This window comes from Polypterus senegalus, chromosome 8 (genome assembly GCF_016835505.1).
Source record: "Polypterus senegalus isolate Bchr_013 chromosome 8, ASM1683550v1, whole genome shotgun sequence".
Classification (NCBI taxonomy): domain Eukaryota; kingdom Metazoa; phylum Chordata; class Cladistia; order Polypteriformes; family Polypteridae; genus Polypterus; species Polypterus senegalus.
In genome coordinates, this window is record NC_053161.1 from 125,995,119 (window position 1) to 126,023,032 (window position 27,914).

Here is a 27,914-nt window from a genome sequence, read left to right on the forward strand (position 1 = left end):
TCTCTTTTGTTCTTTGTGTCTCATGATCGCTTTTGCTGGCCCGTACTTATATGGCTTCATGGGTGCAGAGTCTCAATCACGCACTGTAGGAAGACAATGAAGCAATTGAGAATGATTGCACCTTCACGTGCAGGTGCGTCTCACCCCAATTACCTGATCATCACCCCGCAGCTGCATGAGCACACCCACGGAGACTGACACGGCCAAATGGATTATTTAAAAAAAAACCATTCTTTCACAGCCGCGGACCCGCTATACCACAATAACTTCTTTAAAAAGAGTATTGCGCTATTTGATGAGAACAGAGGACATTGAGCCAAAAAGCTCACCAATTCCATCTACCTAATTTCTCCACATACAGTTGAGATATGAAGGACCCTAAAGTCCTACTCTCAACCACAATACCTAGTAAGTTATTCCATGTGTCTATGGTTTTCACTTAAGCTGGCACTTAAGCTATCACTCTGCCTCAAGAATGATTAAAGATATGAAGAGGTAGGGGAAGTGACGGTGAAGATAGTAGGGATGAGAACGTTGCCCGTACGCATGTACCGCATGGTCACCCTGCTGGCTGATGCTGCTGAGAGCTGATTCAACAATAAATAAAATAAAAAGAGGAATGACCTTGGAGGTCAGTCATCACTGGGAAAGCGGGTAGTACACGTCATGTAGTGTATGTGTACTAAATTTCAGGTCAATTGGTCAAATGGTTTGCGAGTTACAGGTAATTTAATATCCTGGACAGACAAACGCACAGCCACAGTAGCGTATTATATATAAAGATGTCTTAAAAAAGGTAAGATGTGAAAAAAAAAATCAGAGATAAATCCGATCTAATAGTATAAGATAGCCCACTTTTTATTACTGACAACTAATGAGCCTTTTACTCATTCTTCAAAGGTAACACAGTTGAGCGTTGTAAACTGCATTACTGTATACATTCTGAACAAAAAGGAAATAACACCTTAATAAACAGACTCTCACAGACAATATGTACAGTATTATCCATCAAAAACACATATGATATTAAAAATATTAACTAGATATTGGATTAATGCAAAAATAAAATATTACCAACCTTGACCAGGACCAACAAACTCTTTGGTCAGCTGACCAAGTCTTCCTTTTTCTTTTTTGCCAAACAAGCGACCTATAGATGATTTAATGCCTTTCTTCTTTGGGGCTTTATGGAGGGAGTCTTGGCTGCTGGTCACACTGCTGAGCGCGCCTGCTTCTACTTCCAGTGCAGTAGATAAACTAAAGACATAAAATGCAATTAACAAACAAAGAGGCCATAATCAAACTTTATTTTCTTACATCTATTCATTAAATTTATTTTTTTTCTTGTGATTACCAGCTCAGTCTACCATTTACAGAAATAATAAGCATAATTTATCAAAGGAAATTTATGAAGCTAAACTATTTCTTATGAGCAGAAATACTTAATCACAATTTAAACACAGCAGGCGAATAAAGTAGCAGAGCACTGAACTTGAAAGGAAAGTAAACACAATTTTTTTTTCTTCAGAAAATAATAACCTCTATACCCTTTCTATAGATTGTAGCTACCACAGATCACATCTGATCAGTTAAAGCTATGCTGCTATGATGAATACAAGAAGAAAAGGGCATACGGGTATTGAATGCTTAAAAAGTAAAAAAAACAAAACAAAAATATTCATAATCTCACATCAACATATTGACAGAGCATCAAGAGTAGAGACAGAAGCACAACCATGAAATTAAAAGATATGCATGGGGCATGGAGTGCATTTTGGGGACATCTTATATAATGGAGATTAGATAGCCATTTGTAGTATGAAAGTGTTAGCATTTTGGTGGTAGTTTCATTCCTCAGAATAATACCTCCATCCATTTCTTAAATAATTGAGTAGGAGTCATTTCTAGCATCACCCGTTGCAAGGCAGGAATCAACCATGGATAGGTAACTTGGCCATTGTAGGACACTGTGTATTACAGTAGGACAATTTAGTGTTGCAATTCATCGACCACACACTTTAGCATCTGAGATAAAACCAATGTGATCAGAGAGAATATATGCAAAAATGAGAAAAATGTTCTAATGTCACACATTTCTGCCCAAATTCAATCTGCTCTTGGCTTCCTATCCTGCACTTTTTATCACATTTTTTTGTGAGTACCTTGAACTTTACATTTAATTAAAAACCTTTGAAACTGAAATATTCAGTGAATGATAATCACTTTTTGACTGTATTGTAAAAACCCTTGAAGAAACCATACAAGGCACCAGATATAGTCATGTTTGAACCTATTGCATAATTTCAGCAGCAAAATACAGGGAGATTCACTCAAATGAGGCCCCAAAAATTCTGTAATAAGGACAAAGGACAAAGCAATCTGAATAAAACAACATGCAATGTGCTCCTCAGTATATGGAGCATCGAACAGGCTGACATGCCCCTGCGTCAGAGCAATGAGGTAGGTGCCAGACAGCCGTCATAACGTTTAACCTCCATTTGCAACTTCTGGGTTCATATCACCTGTACCCATTTATTCAGTCACTCGACTTCTCATCAGGATGGTGGTATACAGTATTGAGCAGCGCGTGTTCATGGTGTGCACCAATTGGGACACCAGTTCATTTAAGTGATATCAGAATCAACTGGATGATCGTGAGTTAAAGGAAGGCTGCTTCCAGCAAGATGGAGCAACGTATCACACAGCAGCAAGGAGCATGGCAGAAATTGAGTCCTTCTTCAGCAACAGGGTAATTTCAAAGGGGCTTTGGCCACCACAGTTGCTGGATCTGACACCACTAGACTTCTTCCTTTGGGGTTTGCTCAAAGGAAAAGTCTATCGGAACAAGCCTCACACTGTGGAAGATTTGACAGAAAACATCCAATGTGAAATTGCTGCTATTCCCCCGAGATACTTGCCAATACATTCATGGAAAACGGAAACCACTTCCAGCATCGCATGTCATGCAATCGATTACAGATACGTCAAGGTATATAGTGTATTTTGTTGGTTCCGATTGCTTCATCCTAACGGGAGTTACAACAGAATATGCGGGGTCTCTTTCAAGTAAATCTCCCCATAGTACACACATTACATAGAAACTGGACTGGTGTAAAAGTAAGTGAACCCTCAACTCAATGACTTACATCAAAGCATAGCAGAATCAGGTGGGCCAATGACAAAGTGTTAAACAAGCTAACCAATGAAACTGAGGGTTTGAAATTATGCTTATAAATAATTGCAAGAAAGTAGATAAGTCTAGCATCTTGCCTTGAAATAAGGAAACCTTAGAAGAAGTAAAGAAAACGTAGCGGATGAAAAAATAAAATGAATAAAGGTTATGAAGCAAAATAAAATACACCACTAGGCAAACAGTATACAAGCAGGGGGCATTTAAAACAATAGCAGCCCCATTAACATGTGAATGCCTTCCTAAAATTATACCCAGGGTTACAAAGAGAATAATAAAAGAGGTAAAAGGCAATCCAAAAATAACACCTAGAAATCTACAAGCTTTCCTGGCTGCATCTGGAGCAGTGGAGCATCAGTGAAAAAAAAAAAATAAAAGAACCTTTAACAGAAATGTCACTCCTGGAAGGGTTGCCAAGAAGAAGCCTCTTTTGTCAAGAAAAAAAAACAAAACTAAGTTGACTGTTGGAGATTTGCTAGAGTCCACCTGAACAAGTCACGGAAATCTGTGTTTTACAAAAAGCTAACACAGCCTACATCTACTGTCACAGTGTATGACACTCTTCTTCTTAATCTGGTTTTGAGCAACTTAACTTCATCAAGGGAATCACACATTCTGAGGAATATCGCATTCTTGAAAACATGTTTGGCATCCATGTTGAATGAGCTAGGCACAAAAAATGGATTAGCAAGAAGAGTTTTCATGTCCTGGGGTGGCCAAACCAAAGCCACTACTGGAATGTTGTGTTCAGCATTGGTACTCCAAATATGCAGAGAAGTTGGGTTCCAACACAATGGAGGCTACTGTGGAATTCAAAAATTAAAATAAGAAAAAAAAAACAAAAAACAGAAAACTCCTGACTTCCTCATTTCAGTCTTTTAGATTCTCATGTATGTATTTGCCACACTAATGATAATTCTTTCCACAATGTTCAAAGGTGGCAAAGTGATTTCTAACTAAATATCTGCAGGTCTGAGTATGGTGGTTCAGGAACACAACGATGATATTCTGAGATCGGAAATAGCTATTTTCTTTTGTGTATTTTTATTTTCTCACATAATTTGGCACAAAATTTTAATTAGTTGTGTGTGGAGCAAACAAAGCAGCGATTCTCGAAAAGCATTCCTGTTAAAACAAAAAAAAATCTAACAAACCTCTCTCTATGTTAGTCCTATCCCAAAACGAACATGTGAGAGACACGGAATCTGCTTCTTTTAGATAGGAGAATGCAGAAGACAGCCTTCTGCCAAACTTTCTATCTTCTTATATAATACACTACCGTGGCTGTCTGTTTGTCTGTCCAGGACTTTAAATCACCTGTAGTTCGCAAACCGTTTGACCTATTGACCAGAAATTTAGTCAACATATACTATGTGACCTCTACTGTCTGCTTTCGGGGTGAAGATGTTTATTACTCTTTTTATTTTTATTTTATTGTAGAATCAACTCTTGGCAGCGGGAAGCAGCACGGCATGCATATGGGTGCCGTTCTAATCCCTACCACCTTTGTGGTCACTTCCCCTTCCTCTTCATATCTTTAATCATTCTTGAGGCAGATTGTAGACTTAAGTGGCAGCTTAGGTGAAAAATTAAAGAAAACGTACTAAGTAATTGCAACACAAACACTGACCTAATCAGTTTTAACATGAAAAGATGTCAACGGAAGAAGAGAAGCAGCGGGCCCCTAGGGTGGAGAAAAGGAGACCTGCTAAGGAAGCAGCAAGTGCATCAACCTCTGAGCAAATGAATTCTAAATGTACAGAGAAAAAGTACAAAAACTATGAATGCTCAAGATTAGTGTATTCACTGTACGTTAACGCCGTTACTGGTTGTTGAATAATTGTGCTCACCACAAGAGCTACATGACCTAATTCAAAGTCAACACCATGAAAATTAGCTAAAATTAACATATAAAAAGAACCACACGTGGAATGAGTGGAATTATGAGCATAAATAAATAGGTATGCCTCATGCTGGTGAGAATGACAGCACTTGGCCTCTTTAACAATGTCAGAGAACACTAGTGGAGTGATCCTGAACCACTCATTGAAATTCTTGGGAATTGCTCTCTTCAATTAAGACCACATATTTTCAGTTGGGTTCAGGTCTGAAGACTGAGATGGCCATTGCAAAACCTTCATTTTTTGTTGTTGCAATCACTTCATTGTCAATCTGGATGTGTGAGTTCGGTCATTGTCTTGTCTGAAGATCCAACCATGGTCGAGTTTCAGTCTTTTGGCAGAGGTAATCAGATGTTTGGCCTTAATTGAATGGAATTCATTATGCCACTGATTTTAACAAAAGCCCCTGGACCACTGATAGAAAAACAGCGCTAAAGTTTTAAAGATCCATCACCATATTTTACCTTGGGTATGTGATTATGGTCTTTGTATACAGTACCCTATTGATTTTAAAATGGTGAGTTCCCAAGAGTCAACTAAACTTTGCAGACATAAAACTGCAATCTTTGGTCTTCTATTTGCCTCTCTTGCCATCCTCACTGTGCATGGGCGCAGTATGCGGATGCATCTCCTTCCTGGAAAATGTATAACAGTGATTGCTTTTTAAACTTCTTTACTATGGGCCTAATTGTGTTGACTGGTAATTTTAACTTAATACCCATTTTTGGTGGCCATTCCCCAATCTGTGTAGCTTTTTTTCTCATTTGAGATGAAAGCCGTTTTGTTTTACCCTTGTTGATGACAAAAGGATTTTACCTGTGTGTTACCTCATACTAATAATACATGAGTGAAACAGGAAATGGTCTTAGACATCAATCAAGTTTAGCATTTACATGACCAGGTAAAATAAAGAAAAACTGGTCAGGCTAGCTAGAACTGAATGATCTCTGTTTTTCTAATCAGCCTTAAGCCTTTTAGCACAGGCCATGACTTTTATGCCAGCAAGACTTATATGTTCTGTGTACACTCATTTTCAATAGCCTATTTAGTATATTGAATATGAAGAGTATATGTCACTCTGATTTAGTGTTAGTGAAAAAAAACGTTTACTTAACGTACTCATACTCATAGTTGTACATGTTAGCAGCGGGTCAATGGTTTGATACATCTGCAGGGCACCTGTCCTGATTCTGCATTTGTGTGGAATGACTGTCAAGTCAAGTTGGGGAGCATGCACTGGTACAGTACGTTGCCGCACCCACTACACTATATATGTAGTGGTGGGCGGCCACAGCCATTACCAAGCTGGGATGCCAGCTGGATGGAAGGACCAGGGGACAGAGCATCTGCAAGGCACTAGGGGGCTGCACAGCCCTACTTTGGGCTTTCACCACACCTGGGAGTGATTCCTGGTCTGATTAAGGAGTCACCTGGAACAGTTCCAGGCCCAACATAAAAGGAGCCACCTCACTCCATTCAGGGAGCCAGAGTTGGGAGGAAGAGGAACCAAGTTTAACCATGGAGTAGTGGAGATGGAAAGGAGACAAAGAACTCTAAGTTCACATAGTGCCCTGTAGAAACCTGGGGCACCGCTGCAATCCCAGGAAGCTGCCATCTGATGTTCTGGGGAAGGCAATGTTCCAAATCCATTGTTCTCCCCAGTTATTCCATTATACAGTCCTTCCAGCTTGATATTGTTCCTGGATCTAACCCAGCTGGGATGCCCGTGTATTCCTCCTGGCATTGACATCCTCTGCCTCTATTCTGGGCAAGGGCCCTGTTTCTTGGTTTGGCATAGGGCGGGAGTGCCCGCTTCTGCATATCGTCCATCACAATATACAGGCTTGTAGTCAAAACACAGGCAAGGAGTTAATAGCAGCTTGTTCAAATTCTGACTGAATAATCCAATGGAGAAAACTAATTCATAAGTCAGAAAACAAAGCAGAAAGGAAAACCAAGCAGAATCAAAAAAAGATCTATTGAAAACAAAATTCAAAACAAAATTATTTAAAAGCTAAGATAGCACTGTGACCGCATTGCTTTCTTAAACTGTAATGCGGCTGTGCTGACGCTACAAAGTACAAGATCAACAATTGCTAGCAACATGCAAACAATATGCCCACGATTGCCTGAATCCCATAGCAAATGAGAAAAAATGAACAAAATGACAGCACAATGACATCACCCCAGGGCCGCTGCTGGCCAAATGGGTGCCCTAAGCAGAAATTTACTTTTGTGCCCCCTCCCCCAAATATTACGGAAGTAAAAATAGAACAATAAAAAAAACACCTACTATAGGGGCCAAAATAGAACTTTATTCAAATAAAAGTAAATACATGAGGGCGTCATCATGTGTGCTTAGCCTACTCTGCGTTCACCGTAAAATGCAATATATACGTTTATATTTTTGTTTATTTGTATATGTATATTATTAATATAAATTTATTATTATAATATATAAAAACGATTTTTTTGAGCAGCTGGGATGGTGGCCCCCTGGGAGTTGGTGCCCTACGCAGACTGCGTACTCTGCGTATAGGGAGCGGCGGTACTGCATCACCCAAACAAAAATGAGAAGTATACAAAATACATGAGAATAACTAAAAAATGATGTGTGGAATCTGATTAGGAGTTCAAAGTAAAAGAACTCATGACAAGGGACTGGCCTGTCTGCAAGATCAAACAGAAAGCCAGCCTGCCTGCCTGCCTTGGGTTTGGATTCCAGAAAAACAAAATAAATAAAAACAAAGAATATAAAACAGATGTCTGGTCTTATGAAGTGAAATAATAGATATTCGATTATTTTATATTTTTTAATATTGTTGTTTTTCTTTATTTCTGCTTCAAAACAAATGTGTTATTTCCTCTTTGTGAATGTCCTCAGGCAATGTGTCTGCTTATATGTAAAATGGTGTCTGTGTCCTCACATATCAGCATTCAAGCGATACACACAGAAACAAAAGCTGTGACAGATAAGATCATTGTCACACAATGTTCCAAGAACCAAGAACTAACAGAAATTTACTATTAGGGATAAAAAAAAGGTATAACAGTGTAAAAAACAATAACAAGGCTCTGAGCTGTTCACCTGGGCACATTCCCTTAAACTGTGGAAGAAAAAGTAAGCCACGGTGTTAATTAAAAGAAGGAGGTCTTTGGACTTGGGCAGTTAACTCTAAGCAGAATGAACACCTAGTCGCATTGTCAAGACAATTGTATCAAGAAATATGACACTGTTAGTTACAGGTACACGACTATTAGAAATACAATAGGTATTGTTTTAAATGTTATCAGCAAGGAACATAAATAACACAAGAAGTAGTTTTCACTCCTTACCCTCTTGTATCATTGTGGTAAGATGATGGCAGTGTGTGTGTCATTCTGACCTGACGAGGTGTTGGAGGAGGAGACGTTTCACACTTTATGGTAGCCTTGTCTTCACGGCCTTCTTCATCCACAGCAGCAATCTAGGAATGGATTGTCTGACTTCAGACTTACAACAAAAAACTGAACGTCTCAGGATTTATACAAAGAAACTACATATGTGATTTCATTTGAGAAGAACTTGTTTTTTATTTTTAAAATCTGCTCATTAACAAAAACAGTACTGATTGTACAACATCTAGTCTGTAAGATACCATGCAAAGTTACAAGGCAGTTTATACTGGACAAAATTAAACTTGATAATGACTTGCCATTATATTTAATAGAAAAACATGTAGCTCTGTATCAGGCAAAAGTGAAATAGTTAACAGATGTAGTACATTACCTTTCTTCTATGCTTCCGCAAATCACTGGGCTGGAACGTAAAAGCAAAGGAAAAAAATGGAAAAAATAAAAACAGACACATGATCATTAAAAACATGCAACAACATAAATAATGTAAAAGCACATATCAAATTCTTTCCATCAGCATAAACTTTCTTCAAATACAATCCTTGGTTAAGCAGAGGCTGACAATAAATCCTCATTTTCAGGTTTACAAATCAAATTACATTAGGGAATATACTGCTGCATAATACTACATCTATTTGTGAGACATTTTGGTTTTCTTGGTATTATTCATTATGTAGATGAACTGAGACTGTAAATGCAGAAATTGATTTTATTTTCACACTACCTATAAGGCAACTTTCGTTGTAGGCTGTTGTGTGATAGCCATAGAGAATTCAGAATAGGATAGAATAGGAGATATATGTGCATATTTATACATATACATATTTATACACACACACATATAATGTATATATGCACACACATATACTGTATATATATATTATAATTCTAATCATGATCAGAAGCAATGCTTCAGTTAGATTCTAAGCACTTATTTTGAATTACAGATCCATACAACTGATGCAAAGTCCAAAGGGCTACGATCATAGTAAGATCTGGGAAGAATCAAATTAGTCCTATTTGTATTTCACCAATGGGTTACAGTTAAGCTTAGAACTGTTTTTCTAAATGTACGTAAAATATTTTAACTCACATTTACCTTGTTGAAATTGTACACCCGCACATCTAGTACAATCTCTATAATATTTCAGGACAAACAAAATCACAAGAGGATACAGAGACTTTACCTATAGAGACCAGCTTTAAAACTGTAGAATTGTTTTGACGTTATTTTTCACATAAGGCAGTGGAGGCTGGGGTGATGGCTCCTGATGCATTTCTGATTGTTAAATATTTGTATCTCTAATTGCCATTCTAGTTTTGGATATTGGCAAGTTGTGTATATTACAGTTAGAATCATAAATGTAGGAAAAACAGCAGAAATGGTAACCATAACACACAGAATCAAACAACTGTAAAGAACAACTGACCATTTAATTTATAATGCTATATTAAACTAGTATGCCCAAATCACAATACTGCAAAATATATATATATATATATATACAGTATATATATATATATATATATATATATATATATATATATATATATATATATATATATATATATATATATATATATATATATTCATAGTATTCTGAAAGACACAGTTGATAGCATACATGAGCTATGGAAAACCTCCCAGTTCTTCACTGGTTTGCAGGTGGCGGCACGGCTAAGCACATACTTGTATGCAACATCACACTTTTGTTCTTCTTCATTTTCCTGTTCTTCTTTGCTTTTTTTTTACACTATTATTGTCTGACTAAATTTATGGATGACTTGACTTTTTATTGCCTTATCTTATTTGGTTTTCTTTTCTTGTATGAAAATGTGCAATATACAAAATTTGTTGTTGTTCACGTTGATCACTGCTCAAATGTCAATGGATGACATACCTGAATACACAAGAAGATTATTTGAGAAAAAAGGTTGCTGAAATAAATGGCTTGTATAATAAAAAAAAGATTCTTAGTTTAAAAAATATAAGAGCAAATTAGCTAGGTTAGAATGCTGGGTATTAATTTTTTCTTTCTTGACTACAATTTCTGTCTTTTCAATATAGGAAAATTTCTCCAATTGATCAATTTTTGGTTGTCGTATAATTCAAGTTTGTGTTCTTGCCTCTCTACCCATTAAATAAAATAATTAAAATCACTAGTAAAATTCTTGTTTTTCATAGAAAGACTTTCTTCTTGGTAACTGAAAGAATGAGATTGTGAGTAGAAATGGTATAAAAGATGGTAAATGGTTTGCTACAATCTCTTTGAACCCATTCACAAGTGATCCTCCATGGCATCAAAACACTCCTCCCACACATGGGCATTTGCTTCAGTCACTGCTGCAGCTTACACCTTATTGATCTGCCTGATCTCTGTCAAATTTCTAGACCTCTTTGCACTATCAATACTTTTACAGCTGCTTTCATTAACTACACTCCACCTATAGGTCACTGGCCTGCCACCATGACAGGAGCTGACAGTCGTTTCATCTAGGCTCATTGCAGCAGTGTCCACTATAAACATCTACAAATCAATCATCTATTAAACAATCATTCTGATTACATGCCTAAAACTAACTCTGATATGGAGGAGAGGCTCATCCAAAGGTGAGTTCATCCCAAGGAGTTGTCTCCTCTAAGGCTCTCCCAAGATGCCATACCTATCAATTAGGGTTTCCTGAATATATCTGGCCAACACTCTGAGAAAGTGGTAATAAGTAAGTAATAAAATCATCTCTTGAACTGAATATTCTGAATATATATATATATATATATATATATACAGTGTATATACTGTATATATATATACAGTGGAACCTCGGTTTACGAGTAACTTGGTTTACGAGTGTTTTGCAAGACGAGCAAAATTTTTAAATAAATTTTGACTTGATAAACGAGCGATGTCTTGCAATACGAGCAGTATGGATACACTTTGTCTGCTGAGCGTCATGTGATCACAACTGAGCTGATGGTTCTTCTCTCTCACGCGCACGCATCTCTCTCTCTCTCCTTATCTCTCTTGCTCGGACATCGCGTCTCTCTCTCTCTCTCTTATTCTCTCTCGCTCGCGCATGTTTCTCTCTCCTTATCTTACTCGCTCACTCGCACTCGCCTCTCACTTTCTCCTTATCTCTCTTGCTCGTGCGCAGTGCTTCTCTCTCTCTCTTCTCTTGAGGGCAATTGTCTCCTATTCTCCGTCTGAGTCTGTGTGCCTCACTCATATAGTCAACATTCGTACGAGGCTATACTGTTTACTACAGCATTGTGACTGTGTGTGTGTGTGTGCTCGCGCGCACACGTGTGTGCTGTGAAGTGCGAGTCCCCATCTTGCGCCCCAAAACACGAAGCTGAGTCTCAGTACTTTAACAACACCAGCCGCCTTCAGCTTGAAACAGCAACAGCGCTGTTATTTATTGTAGCGGATCTTTATAATGTTCCTTGTATCACCCATTGACGGCAGGCGCTTATAGCATGTCTGTGATCTTTTTGGAATGCGCTTATACGACGAACTGCTACAGCGCCGGGAGACTGCGATTGCTTTGGGACACTCTTCAGCGTGTCGTCCCGTTGGGTAGAATCCCACTTGAGTTTAGAAACTCACTCACCCCAGCCATGATTCTTTTAAAGGTAAAGTGCAGGTTAATTTGTTTTATGTATTTTTACTTTATATTTTGTATTAATCATTTTTATATGAATAGTTTTGGGTTGTGGAACGAATCATCTGAGTTTCCATTATTTCTTATGGGGAAATTCGCTTTGATATACGAGTGCTTTGGATTGCGAGCACGTTTCGAACAATTATGCTCGCAAACCGAGGTTCCACTGTATATATATATATATATATATATATATATATATATATATATATATATATATATATATATATATATATATATATATATATATATATATATATATATATATACAGTATATATATTGTCACACACGTGTGCATGGGAGACAGCACGGGTGTCTGACTAACGCTGAAACACAGACACAGGGGGTGATCAAGTGTACTATTACCTTTATTCCCATTCTTATAGGAGTAGTAACAACTAATTTCCTTCCACTTCTTGCTTTAGACCACACCCTCTGATGACCTCACATCCGCCTTCCCTCCAGATAACCCACCTGTTCTTGTCCCTCAACTATAAAAGCTCACCACCTTTCCTCTGCATATAGTTCTTATTGGTGACTCAGTCTCGACAGGTTACTCGGCAGAACGTCACGCAATCCTTTTCTTTTGAGATATCTGACAATATACAGGGTGGTACCCCCCAAACCTTTTTCCTGTCTTTATTTCTCATTACAATATGCAGCATCTGATCAGAAAACAAAAACAACAAAACCCAATGAACTTAGACACCAAGTACAGTTATCTGGAGTCTTTTTTTGAATATGGCCAATATATGACTATAAAAAAGCCCAAAAACAATTTACCATTCAGAGTCAGATTAAGCAAAATTGGCTCATCCAAACAAATTGATTAAAATGAAGTAATTCGGCCTAATATACATCATGTGTCATAAAGTAACTTCTTTGAGCCAAACAGCTTGTGTGTTGGTCGCTATTTCACTGCGATTAGAATGTCCTGCTCAGAAGCATGTGGTGGTTACATATGTTTTGGGACACTCGGCTGCTGGTTAATTACTCTTGATGGACTACAACATAATTGAAATAGACAGCAATTAAGCCCAGTGCTAACAATCAGTGTTCATTATTTATTTTTATTTCTTGTAATTTTCAAAAATGTTTTTTTGAAAGAGTAAAGACCTAATATAAATACTATGAGTTTTCCAAATCAGAAAACATACAAAAATTACATGTTGTCATATGATGGCTTCATCTCCTGGTGTTACAGGGGATATTACTGAAATGGGAAGGATACTTCCATATGCCCCTTACTGCAGGAATACACTAACATTGCAAGCACCAGGACACCCAGAAACCTCAAGATTGTCCAGCATGACCTGATTACACTAATAGCAAGAGGTTACTAAAGGCCACAAGTCATTGTTAACAAGACTCTGCCTGACTTAGTCAACAAGACAGGGAACTAATAGGCTTGTCCAAGCATCCATGAAAAACAAAGAAAAGTATAGTGGGGGAGAGAAAAGCAGGGTTACGGGACCATTTCTAATAAAATAGGACAGGAACACTCATGCAAGCACCCACATTCACAAGGGGCCAATTAATCTAAAATGCACATTTTTAGGAATGTGAGAGAAAAACCAAAGCACCAGAATACCTGGAGGAAAAGCATTAGTCTCAAAGTTCTAGTTCTATGGCAGCGATTTCAGCATGGGAAAGGAGCTATATGAATGTTTTATTTTTATTTGTGTTATAAATGTTTTCAATCCTTAATTATTCAGCAAGTTCTTTTCCATTCTTCAATTGTGTTAAAAGGCTTAAACCATAAAGTAGACAAATATGTCTAATCACAAGTACTACTAAGATCTTAGATAAGAGGCTTTTAAGGATGATCTGTTCGATGCTAGTTCAACATACTTACCAAGGTCATAACCCCCATTCGGACCATCTCACGAGCAGGGCTACGGGGTGTAAGTTTTGGTGTAGAATGACCACTTGGTGGTGAAGAACTGGCCAGAGATGAAGCAGTCACAGAGCCAGTAATTGAAGTCCCAGGGTGAGCTCGAGCTAGATTTAACCCTTCAAGGCTGACACTAGCAACACGATTTTCAATTTCCTCAGCGCGCAGTTCTGTCGATTCCTTTTCTTCCTGAATTAACCTAAAAATATATATTGTTTGACATCAAAATTTTTGCTGGAGAAAACCTTGTCATTTCAATTATGCCAGCACATTTATCAATTCAGCTAAGAAGACCTTACGTTCTGTAAAGGAGAAGTATGGCATTGCCTCTTTATGTTTGGGTTTAGAATGGCACACTGAAACAACGGTAAGCCATGAAAATGTTATTTCTGAATCAAGCATAGATATTTATATGTCCAGAAACACAAAATACTTAAAAACTAAATCAATTACCCAACTTATACTCACTTACTCATCTAAAAAAAATAACGGTACCACCTAAGACCTTCTAAAGATGGACAAAAATGGAAAGCAATTAAAAAATGTTGTTTCCACCTCTAACAATGTAATACTCCTCTTACTCATTATATCTGATTACTCCATCGTGGCCTTGATATCATTGTGAGAATTCATTCTGTGTATGTGATCCTAACAGCTGTGTATAACATACCATATACAGTATAGTTTTAATGTGTTGCGCCCACAAAACGTCAAAGAGGATAACTCAATATCTAGCCATTCATTAATTTATTGAACCCATTGAATCAATTTTCTTGGGTTTGGGTCATAAATCACATGCAAAGTAGGAACCAATCATATTTCGGACACCATACTGTCACAGGACACACATATGAATACATGTTCATTTGTTTTTAAGGTAAATTTAAAGTTGTCAGTTACAGCAACACAGAAACGGGGAAACCCCACAACACCAGTAACCAGAATGGGATTCAAACCCAAATCCCTTCAGCTGGAAAGTAGCAGAACTAAACACTACACCGTTTTAGCTAAACTAGAAAAAAACTATCTTTATTCTCAGTAAATGACTGACATATATGGTGTCTTCTCCTTCAAGCTGAAGAACCAGAAATGGAGGACTGATGCATAAGTAAATGTCAAAATGAAATAACTTTTATCGTTCAGGATGCAATGGGATTTAAGCTGTACATGAAAAAATCAAGAATTAAATCTTTCTACTCTATAGCAAGTTTATAAATTTTACATTTTTGACATTTTATTTAAACACCAGGATAAATGCAAGTAAAAATTTTACAGAATAATAATGCATTTTTTGATTTAGTCTTAAAGAGAAGTGAATGATATGGCCTCGACTGACTAAGGTATGCACACTTGCAGAGCACAGAAATTTACAAACAAGAAGAAAGTGTGGTTAAAATCTCCAGATGTTACAATTTTCATTTTGTTTTTTTCTTGCCAGCCTATGCACACTGGAGGAGGTTTGGACAAGGAGGTTTTCTAAGAACAACACGTTAGTTCTACTAACCAAAATCAAAAAGCAGGACAATTTCCTGATTAGATGATAAACAACATCATAAACCAGTGGACTAAAAGAGAAACTGGTTTGCATCCAGAACAGATCACAAAGGAAATGTCTTTAATAGATAGAAGAGTGTGGCCATACTAGTGAGTCGCAAGATTAATAGAGTTACTGCAGAGCCTTGTTTAAGCTGAAAGATACATTTCTAAGGACTATGTTGCGTATCCCAAGACAAAACTTTACGTCATCTTAAACTACAGTAAACTTGGTTTCGCATATACCCATTATTATCTATGTACATATTACACAGATCAGCCACAACATTAAAACCACTGACAGGTGAAGTGAATAACATCAACTATCTCATTACTTTGGCACTTGTCAAGGGGTTGGATATATTAGGCAGCAACAGAACAGTCAGTTCTTCAGGATGGTGCGTTAGAACTGGAAAAACGGGGAAGTGTAAGGATCTCAGTGACTCTGATAAAGCCAAAGTGTGATGGCTAGGTGACTGGGTCATAACATCTCCAAAATGGCAGGTCTTGTAGAGTGTTTCCAGTATGCAGTGGTTAGGTACCTAATAAAATGATCCAAAGAAGGACAACTGGTGGACCTGTGACACAGTCATAAATGTCCAAGGCTCACTGATGTGCATTAAGTGTAAAGGCTAGCCCCGTTTGGTCCAATCCCACAGAAAAGCTTAATGCTGGCCATGAGAGAATGGTGTCAGAACACAAAGTGTATCACGATTTGCTGTGTACCTGCAGACAAGTCAGAGAGTGTCCATGCCGACCCCTGTCCACCACCGAAAGTGCCTACTTTGAGCATGTGAGCATCTGAACTGGACTATTGAGCAATGGAAGAAAATGACCTGGTCTGATGAAACAGGTGTGCATGCATTGTTTACCCTGGGGAAGAGAGGGCAGCAGGTTGCACTATGGGAAGACAGCAAGCTGGTGGAAGCAATGTGATGCTCTTGGCAATGTTCTTTTGGGAAGCCCTGGGTCCTGGCATTCATGTGGATGTAACTTTGACATGTACAACCCACCTAAAGATTATTGCAGACCACGTACACCCCTTCATGGCTACGGTACACCCTGATGATAGTGGCCAATTTCAGCAGGATAATGTGCTCTGCCACTCTGGAAATATATTTCAGTAATTCTCCAGTTCTCAATCCAACTGAGGATATTTGGAAAGTGTTGGAAAAACAAGTTTCATCCACGGAGGCCCCAGCTTGCAACTTATAGGACCTAAAGGATCTGCTAATAATGTTTTGGTGCCAGATACCACAGAACACCTTCAAAGGTCTTCTGAAGTGTATGCCTCAACAGGTTAGAGCTGTTCTGGCGGCACAAGGGGGATCTACCTAATATTCTGTAGGTAGTTTTAATGTTGTGGCTTATCGGTGTGTACTGTATACACTCACCAGCCGCTTTACTAGGTACACCTTGCTAGTACTGAATTGGACTCCCTTTTTCCTTCAGAACTGAAGTAATTCTTCGTGGCATAAATTCAACAAAGTGCTGGAAACATTCCTCAGGGAATTTGGTCCATATTGACATGATAGTATCATGCAGTTGCTATTGATTTGTCCACTGCACATCCATGATGCAAATCTCCCGTTCCACCACATCCCAAAGGTGCTCTATTGGATTGAGATCTTGTGACTGTGGAAGCCATTTGAGTACAGTGAATTAATTGTCATGTTCAAGAAACCAGTCTGAGATAATCTGAGTTTGTTACATGATGCGTTATCGTGCTAGAAGGAGCCATCAGAAGATGGGTACACTGTGGTCATAAATGGATAGACGTGGTCAGCAACAATACTCAGGTAGGCTGTGGGATTTAAACAATGCTTAATTGGTACTAAGGGGCCCAAAGTCTGTCAAGAAAACGTTCTCCACACCGTTACACCACCACTACCAGCCTGAACCACTGATACAAGGCAGGATAGATCCATGCTTTCATGTTGCTGATGCCAAATACTGACCCTACTATCCCAATGTCACAGCAAAACCTGAGACTCGTCAGACCAGAAAATATTTTTCCAATCTTCTGTTGCCCAATTTTGGTGAGCCAGTGTGAATTGTAGCCTCAGTTGCCTGTTCTTAGCTGATAGGAGTGTCACCTGGTGTGGTCTCCTGCTGCTGCAGCCCGTCTGCTTCGAGGTTTGACATATTGAGCATTCAGAGCTTCTCTTCTGCATACCTCAGTTGTAACAAGAGGTTATTTGAGTTATTGCTGCCTATCTATCAGCTCAAACGAGTCTGACCATTCTCCTCTGACCTCTGGAATCAACCAAGCATTTTCACTCAGAGAACTGCCGCTCACTGGATATTTTCCCTTTTTTGGACCATTCTCTGTAATGGAGAGGGTTCTGTGTGAAAAATCCAAGTAGAACCGCAGTTTCTGAAATATGCAAACTAGGCTGTCTGGCAACAAAAACAATACCATGTTCAAAGTCAATTAAATCACCCTTCTGCCCCATTCTGATGCTCGGTTTGAATTTCAGCATGTCGTCTTCGCAATGACTACATGCTTAAATGCACTGAGTTGCTGCCACATGTCTGGCTGATTGGATATATACTTTAACAAGCCATGAACAAGTATACCTAATAAAGTGGCTGGTGAGTGTATATAATATATCATTAGTTTTAAATACAGTAAACCCATGTACAGTAATGTTATTTCAGGGCTCTAGATGGGCAGATATAGAACATGTACTTTGTAAGTTCAATAATGCTAGAGTTAAGACAGAGCTTTGTTTCACAAGAATTACATTTTGTCAAGTGAGAGCCGCACATGCAGAGATGCATCTGGGGTAGCGCACACTATGATCACAAGGTGAAGACTGACCTTCTTAAAATTTCAAGAATTCCAAAGAATAACAGTTTCACAAAAATGTGAATTTGGCTTCTTGCTTGTATAAGTAACCAGTTTCAACCTTTAAATTCAGGCTTAAGACTCAAGACTTTTATGAAATGTAAGTGATTAATGTGTTCATACTGCAATAAGATTTTTGTACTTTTCCCACAGTAGTAGGATGTTGTTCTGTGTTAGCCATTATGGATTCAATGAGAATTCAAGCAAAATGGCTAATCAAAAAAGGTGTCATGTTGCTTGACTTCTCTTTACTTTTCCCACAAAAAAAATGTGGCAATCATTATCAACTGCTGCTGACCATTTTCCATCATGTTTTTTTTTTTATTTTCATGATATTAGCCAATTATGTCCATGAAAGAACAAAAATAACTGTATGCATCAATGTTTAATGCCATAGCACCGAACAATCACATACAGTAAAACTTATGAGTTTGTGTGTTTGGATGCTAAATGCTAAACACACTGAAAGAGGAGGGCAGCTAGCTGGCTTAGGACATCTGAAGTCTAATTTTGTATTTTTCCGAAGAACATGGACCACCATTACACAAGCAACACAGATTAATTGAATACAACATGCAGTTTGAGTGAGTAGGAAAAATGTCCAGAGATCTTGAGACTCACAAATGACAAATCATGCAGCATCAATACACAGACTTACAGAACTCTCCTTCTTCCGTCAGCTTCCAGGGAGACTTTCTCCACATCCGTTATGCTGCCTCTTATTTTAATGAAAATTTTACATCTCACTGCAGTGCTTAACTACATTAATCAGATATACCAAGAAACATCCAGACACTTATGCATGTTGTGTACACCTGTAAATGTTACCTGTGACTTCGATCCATAAAATAGCGTAGTACAAGTAGCTGGACATAAACAGTTAGTGGTAATAGCCTTTGCCCATCAACATACTTACACTTTAAAAAAAAATATTAAACAATCTTACCTGAAAGCACAACTCACCTTTGTTAGAGACTTTACCTGTATAAAATAATTCTGTATATGTTTATCTAATTAGCTTACCTGATCTCCTTGTTAATGGCATCCAGTTGTTCTTGCAGCATCATAGCCAGCGTCTGAGCATCAGAATGTCCACTTGGAGACAGAAGATCCATAGAGCTGAAGATGGTTTCTCTGTCGTCATCATCAATATCAGACATCTCTGTGTCGCTTTCAAAAGCATGACTCCCCAGAACGCTAATCTGCTGTGGTCGACCCCAGTCATGGTCCCCTAATGATTTAGCCTGACCAGCAAATTTACAGTACTTTGTTAAAAAAATGAAATACGTATTTAATTTTATTTAATATTATTTCTAACATTCAGACCAAATTTACTATTTACTAAGGACAAATAACATATTTATATATAAGTTATTTTTAAAAAAGTTACATGTACTTATACATAAAATTATCCATATAACATTATAATAATATATATATACTAGACATTAAGCCCGTTAAAATAACGGGCGTTAGAACAGTAGTTCATAAACATTTGTATGAACAGTCTATATTAAATGGCAAGGGACCTTGTATGTGGCTGTAATATGTGTCACTGTATTGTGTGCCTTTCATTTTCTCTCTCAGTAATACTGGTTTGCATTTCCGTGAAATGCCTGTAATTTTGTCTGACAGTAATACAGTGGAACCTCGGTTCACGACCATAATTCGTTCCAAAACTCTGGTTGTAACCCGATTTGGTCGTGAACCGAAGTAATTTCCCCCATAGGATTGTATGTAAATACAATTAATCCGTTCCAGACTGTATGAACTGTATGTAAATATATATGTTTTCAAGTTTTTAAGCACAAATATAGTTAACTATACCATAGAAAGCACAGCGTAATAGTAAACTAAATGTAAAAACATTGAATAACACTAAGAAAACCTTGAACAACAGAGAAAACTAAAAACTGCAAGAATTTGGCTATAGCCTTATGACCCGCTCACTAAAAACTCTTTTTTTAATGAGTTTTAAGCACAGGGGAAAAAAATGAACATTTGAAAAATCTGTAATTTAATAAACAACCAAGAAAAGTAACATTGCAACAATGCACACGTGCCTGTATGTGTGTCTTTCTCGCAGGCCTGCGTGTGTGTGTCTCTCGCGTGTGTGTCTCTTAAGCCCACGCCTCTGTGTCTGTGTGTGTGTCTGTCTGTCTCTCGCCTGTGTGTGTGTGTGTCTGTCTGTCGCGTGTGTGTGTGCGCGCTCGTGTGTGTGTGTGTGTGTGTGTGACTCGCGGCACCTGTGTGTGTGTGTGCATGACTCGTGTGCGCCTGTGTGTGTGTCTGTCTCTCTCTCTGCACAGGGAATGCACAGGAAGAGACTGAACACGTGCTGTGACTCGCGTGCGCCTGTGTGTGTGTGTGTGTGTGATTCGCGCGTGCCTGTGTGTGTGTGTGTGCGTGACTCGCGCGTGTCTGTGTGTGTGCGTGACTCGTACGCGCCTGTGTGTGTGACTCGCGTGTGCCTGTGTGTGTGTCTGTCTCTCTCTCTGCACAGGGAATGCACAGGAAGAGACTGAACACGTGCTGTGACTCGCGCGCGCCTGTGTGTGTGTGTGTGTGACTCGCGTGCGCCTGTGTGTGTATCTGTCTCTCTCTCTGCACAGAGAATGCACAGGAAGAGACTGAACATGTGCCGTGTGGCCCCGCGCATGCGCACTTCACCAGAAGACACACACACAAGGGTTTTATTAAAGAGGATTAATATTGCATATGTGGTTAAAGGCATCAAAATGGTGTACTAATGAAATTAAACACACAACAATTGGAGGCATAAAAGGGTGAACCCTAAAATACACAGTAAAAGTTTAAAAAAAAAAAAAAAATTTGCTCCAATTCTGGTCCGCACTACGTGGGACTTTTAGCCTTTCTAGCTGGTGAGGTAGCTGTTACGAATTCTCCTTACCTAAATATTAACATTTTTTATTGTTATTATTGTTCTGAACTATAGAGTATTAGCATTGATTCAGAATTTTCGATATTATCATAGTATTATTTTTATTATATTATTGTTATTACATATTTTGAGTGTCACCTTTCTTGTTTGTTTATTTTCATGAGCCGTGTTGTATTGGTGCCAGTAAGTACACTCTGTAGCTAGTCACATGTTCAGAGATCTACATGGCACATTTCATCATTGCACACATGTATTATAAGAGATGGAGGCAAACATTTAATAGTGCCCAAGTATATGGATTAAATAATAAATAAAAACCAAACTTTAATGAACAGGGTGTAGGGAACGGCTTACTAGGCATTATTAGGTACTTCATCTACTGGTCCTACCAGCTTAGATTGTTATTTTTGATCCTTTCCTTCTTAGCATACGTTTTTCATCTCTGGTCACAATAATAGCTTGACATAACTATCTCATAAGCACTTTCATGTATATCTTATTTCACCTTCTTGTTTTCTCTTTCTCAACCACAGGTCTGGCCATTTTAACCCCAACTCTAGATTCAATTTCACCTCTGTCATTGGGGCAGCTTTATATGTCAAACTGAAGTCATGCACCAGAATTGCTTAAGTTTGTTACAGGATTGCCAAAACAGAACTCCCTCCGGCAAACTCTAGTGTCCAAGTATTAATGTACAATTTCTACACCTTAAATGTTCAGGACTTTCAGACGGACTCTCTACCACCCACTCCTTAACAGACATAACAGTGTCCCTTTCCCTTAATTCAGTCTTTTCAAACCACTCACTATTGACTAGGTTGGATAGTAATGGCCTTCTGATAAGCTTGCCTCTTGAATGGGCATCATATCTCCAGCCAGGGACATTTTTTGTTTTCAGTTACAAACAAAGGCCAAACAACTGGACTGGGAATAGCTGGAAATGATAAATCTTATGTCAACATGGCATACTCCAGAAGTGAGCCCTGGACTACAGGTGACAGAGAGAGATCTTGAGTTGCAGGGCTAACTGCAGTTGCTAGATGGCACCATTTTATCTTTTCATCTTAACGCTTTAGTAGGTCATTTAACAACCAAAAGCGGGGTTTTGGAGGATTGGCCTGGTAATTACTGTAGAATGGGATTTAAAGACCTTCGTAGAGTGCTTATGGGGTATGTTGGGAGGTGTGAATACAGGTTAGCCACTCCACCAGACATTCAGAGATGAAGTCAGTACAAGTAGACTCAGTGGTCCATGTTGGGTTTATGTTATACTTGCTCTTTTTTCCATTGACATTTTGTATTCTTTCAGACAACTGTCCCTTTTTTACATTTATTCTGGACTCAACTAGCATTATTTTTCAGCACCCTCCTGTTACATATTCTATTATGAAAAAACACATTTCCCCTTTCTGCAACAAAACAATACCTTAGAAAAAATGTGATATTCCATCTAGAGTCCTGTATGTTTCCTTTTCAGTTCTTCAGTTTCTCGCTTTGTGCTGAATATTGCTGTAAACTAAATTGACCCCCCACACCCCCTCCACCAAAGCCTGATCACAATTAGTATTTAAAGAAATCAGAAGGACCAACCTTTTGGTCATCCCTGCGCAGAGCCATACGACCCCTTCTTGGCCTTCTTATTACCTTAGCTGATCGATAGTGATCTGGTTGACTGTCAGCAAGGGATCCCATTGAATATCGTAACTCCCCTGAGGTGTCCAGATGAGACCTGATATGAACAAATCATAAATATATGTAACCAATGAGTTTTGTAAAGCTTTATTTTATGTTTAAGGCTCTCTTCTAGTTCATACATTTAAAAGGTAGGGTTTTTTTTTATCTCGCTGAAAATTTGCCAAAAGAGACACATCAAGCAAAAACAGTAAGAAAAGCATACATTTTCAATTTGCCATTTTCTTCATCATTATTAGCCATTGTCTAAGAATACGTTAAACTTTAATAGTTACATACTTAAATTATTTCAGCTCTGAGAGGTTGCTTTGGCTATTTACACTGCACAGTTGTATGATAGCCATACATTGCCTTTCTAAATCATCACATGCATGTCCTGAACAGAAAAGAACTATGGACGAGTAATACTCTTTCATCTTCACCACCCTCTGCAGCCTCTGTGTAGTTGTGTGATAGCCATTCATGTGTAGGAAAATTTGCGGCGCTTTGCATTATAACCCCCCTCTCTTACCCTTTCTCTTCTTGTTTTCCTTCTGTAGCACCATCTGACTCTGCAACATCATAAAGTTTCAAAAAATTCGTAAGGAACATGTAAGAGAAACCAGCATCATTTTCAGATCACCGTGATTTCATGATAGATGGTGTAATATATTACAGAATGCCGAAGAGCTGGTGTTATACTGCATGTTTCTTTATGTCACTATATCTGGACACAGGATAGGGTATTTCTGTCCTCTGTCAGCACAAATCTTCCTTCATTATTGGGAGAATGAGAATCGGCATGTAAGCACTATGATATTTCTGTATTTTGTGGAAGAGGAATTCAGCCCTTGTTTGGAGACAGAAAGGACCAGCAAGTTGAAGAAGAACCGTATAAAAGGCCTGGACAGTAGCCAGACCCTTTGAGGCTGTGTCGGCAAAGAGTTGTCGAAAAACCTCCCAGTGTGGGAACGAAAAAAATGGCAGGCTGCGTTGATCCAGATTCCCACCTGAATATAAAGTCTGTCCATATGTCCTCCCGTCTGTAACCGCGCTAAACGTCAGTAAATGTAAACTAAAAGATATTTTGTCTCATGTGATTCTTGTACCGCCGTAATCACTATGGGAGGGATATTGCCTTTTCTGGTATATTATGATGTTGTTTAATTATTTAATATGCCACAATTTCAAAAGAACACATTTCCAAGAGAGCTAATGCCTCTTCAGGAAACAGCTGGGTGTCTATTTTCCATAAGCTAAAAAGTCTTTGCTGCTACATAAGCCTTCATTCAGGCAGACGTTTATGGTATCTGCATTCTTGCCACCTGGGGCCTCATGCATAACGGCGTGCATAGAATTCACATTAACATGGCGTGCAGACAAAAGCGGAAATGTGCTTACGCACAAAAAATCCAGATGCATAAATCTGTGCGTTCGCCAACTTCCACGTTCTTCCACTCCATAAATCCCAGTCAGCGTGAAAAGTAACGCACATGCACGCGCCTGCTGTCCCGCCCCAACTCCTCCCAGAATTACACCTCTTTGAATATGCAAATCAATATAAATAGCCCTTAAGCTCAGCCTTCTCTGAAAAGACAATGGCAAAAGCACGAGGGAAAATAGAAGAATTTCAGCGAATACCAAGTGGAGGCAAAGAAAAACATACTATTTCTTGGTTTAAACAGTGGTATAAACAACAAAAGGAAGTTGATTGAGTGACATAGTGTGTCGGAGAAACTCCAAAGCTCACGTTCACAAAGTCGCACAGTGCTCAAAATAAAAAAGAAATTGTCACATATCAAAGTCGCAGTGAAAAGGCGAGTTGTAGCCCACTGTCTGAGTGTCATATGAAAGCTTATTAGGGTACAGAGAAAAAAAAAGGCACACAGTGAAGAAAAAACCACGAAATGTCAACTTTAATCTCTAAATTTCCACTTTAATCCCATAGTTTATTTTGTCATTAAAGCAGAACATCATAAACTTCATCTTAAAATTGTTTAATTTACTAGTTTCTCAAACCCCATCATAACTAAAGTAGCACGTTAAATGATTTGTTTTGTATGTGTTCTTCTATGTGCTCTATGTGTGTGAATCACTACGTGCTTCCAGGCTTTCTCTTTCTCGGACAGGTCACAGAATCCATTATATTCGTAATATTACAGCTCTTCGATGAAATACAGTAATCCCTCCTCGATCGCGGGGGTTGCTTTCCAGAACCCCCCGCGATAGATGAAAAGCCACAAAGTAGAAACCATATGTTTATATGGTTATTTGTATATATTTTAAGCCTTTTTAAACTCTCCCACACTGTTAACATTATTAGAGCCCCCTAGACATGAAATAACACCCTTTAGTCAAAAGTTTAAACTGTGCTCCATGACAAGACAGAGATGACAATTCTTTCTCACAATTAAAAGAATGCAAATATATCCTCCTCTTCAAAGAATGCATGTCAGGAGCAGAGAATGTCAGAGAGAGAGCGCGAGAGAAAAGCAAACAATCAAAAAATCAATATATGCTTTTAAGTGTACCGAAGCACCGCGATAAAGTGGCATTTTTTAGAGGAGTGTCCGTATCCTCTAGACAAACAGCCTCTGTGCAAACAGCCACTCTGCTCACACCCCCTCCGTCAGAGAATGTCAGAAAGAGTGAAAGAGACAGAGAAAAGCAAACAATCAAGCACCGGGCGGGAAGCACATCGTATATGTGTGAATATGTGTATTCAAACCTAACATTTTTACTTCATAAGTGTAATACCTAACATTTACTGACATTAAACTTCATCTGCCATAAATCTCCCTAAGCCTGTATGCTGTCCATGTCCCTCTGTAATGATCATCTAGCAATCCACCTATCTTGGTATCATCTGCTGACTTAACCAGCTTGTTACTGTATATTCCTGTCCAAATCATTTATATATATATATTAAAAATAGCAGCAGCCCTAGCACTGATCCCTGTGGAACACCACTCTTAACATCAGCCAATTCTGATGAGGTTCCTCACACCATCACCCTCTGCTTTCTGTGTCTGAGCCAATTCTGCATCCATCTACAAACAACACCCTGAACTCCCACTTCTTTAATGTCCAATCTCTGATGTGGGACTTTATAAAATGCTTTTGAAAGTCAAGATAAAAAATATCATATGCACTACTTTGATTGTATCCTTTTTTTTGCTTCCTTATTGAATTTCGGCATGTTAGTAAAACACAACCTCCCGCATCTGAGCCCATGCTGACTGGCCAATAAAACTCCTGTTCTTGCCATGTGTTGGATTATAAATCACTCCATTGTAGCTCTTAGACAACAAGACCTTATCACTGCCCTGACATGTCAACCACACAGAAAATGGCATACATTTTCCAAAAATATTTTATATTTTAATGAATACTCAATGCACCTGCAGGAGGAATTCTTTTCTAGTTCAAACTAACGTTTCACTAATTAGGTATTTTGCTCATCAATTTGAATAATCAGGATTTCATCATATCCATGATGCTGAAGGCATTAAATTATTTTTGTACCAAAAATCAAAAATGAAATATAAAATACACCTGAATGTGTATGCATATGTGTTTGAAATCATGCTGAAATGATGGTAGTTGTCTGGGATGGTGTTTGAAACAGGGACTAAACACAAGTGCAGATGGTTTCACAACAGATTTTTTGTTTTATTAATACTCTTCTAATGCAAGTGAAAGACTGAACTGAAGGATTTATTTTCCTGCTAGAGTAAGACATGCCTTTTAATAAAGAGGCACACTTAGCTGCTCTTGCTCACATTGTTTTTGGTGCCGCTGTGTCTTTATGGTAGTGTGGAGATCAGAACCATCTCATCATACAGTATGTGTGGCAGAATGACTGTGTAAGTCACAAACCCTAATACAACACAGCCTCACATACTATGTTTTATTGTTCTGGATACTGTATATGTATAAGACAATCTTGCATGAAAGGCGCTATGTCAAATTAAAGATTGATTGACTTAGTCCGTAGTCTAGCCTCAAGGAACCATTATCCTGTGAAGCAGTACACTGGACTTTGATTATGTCTATTATCATCACCCGTCCCCCCATCATTTGCTATCAAAATCTGTTCACAACTGTCTGCAAAAGTACTTTGCCTGAGAGCTGTTGGCATCTAAGTGACTGTATTCAAAAGGTCAAGTGCCAGCGGTAAGCTCAGACGTTTGATGACAATGGCTCCTTGAAGGCTGCTGACAAAGATAACTGTTGCCAGAGGTGTGTGGGAAGAAAAGTTGATTTTTTTTTTTTTGCTTTAGATTAAGGCACAGTGAGTCCTTATGGGAAATGAGATGATAGACAGATAATAAAGACAGGTATGGCTGGTGACATGGAGGTTGTTGTTAATAATAGGCTGGAAAGAAACTTAAAATTAACACCGAGGGTTTCACACGTTTCTGGACATTTTCACTAGTTATGACAACACTAAAAAAATACTAAAGTGAAAATAAATTGTGGAGTTTAGTTTTCTTTTCCTATTCTCTATAATTTATCTATGCCATTCTCTGGATTTGACTCATGAGAGGACAGGAGCCTGTCCAAGCAGAATGTAGTGCAAGGTAGGAGCTAACCCTGTATGGTGTGCCAGTCCATTTCTGGGTGCATTCTTGCTAAAATCCATTTCCACTTTCACTACGTTAGTTTAATGTAATCAGCCTAACTTGGCAATGGAGCAGGAAACTGTAGATATGCAGAAATCAAAAGAGAATGTGCTGACTCTATGTGGACACTGACCAGGCTGAGTTTCAACCCCAGTCTCCTAGAGCTGTGTTGTAGTTGCATCTCTGTGCAACCAACTACCTCATCTCCAGCCTAGAACTATACAACAGGTTTGGTAAACTACTCCTGAGCTATGGCTCATGTACCTGTAACTATATTTTACTGTCGTTTC

General features: G+C 38.4%; 1 protein-coding gene across 12 annotated transcripts in view; it reads right to left on the reverse strand.

Moving 5' to 3' along the window:
- Positions 1-27,914, reverse strand: part of ppfia2 (PTPRF interacting protein alpha 2) — a 956,251-nt gene that overhangs the window by 89,358 nt on the left and 838,979 nt on the right. For all 12 annotated transcript variants that reach the window (XM_039761756.1, XM_039761753.1, XM_039761757.1 and 9 more), the window contains 6 exons: positions 22,919-23,057; positions 19,450-19,670; positions 14,004-14,241; positions 8,861-8,890; positions 8,428-8,558; positions 1,079-1,257 (listed from right to left, as the gene is read on the reverse strand). In XM_039761756.1, the coding sequence (XP_039617690.1) occupies positions 1,079-1,257; positions 8,428-8,558; positions 8,861-8,890; positions 14,004-14,241; positions 19,450-19,670; positions 22,919-23,057 (938 nt within the window). The remainder of the gene's footprint in view (positions 1-1,078; positions 1,258-8,427; positions 8,559-8,860; positions 8,891-14,003; positions 14,242-19,449; positions 19,671-22,918; positions 23,058-27,914) is intronic.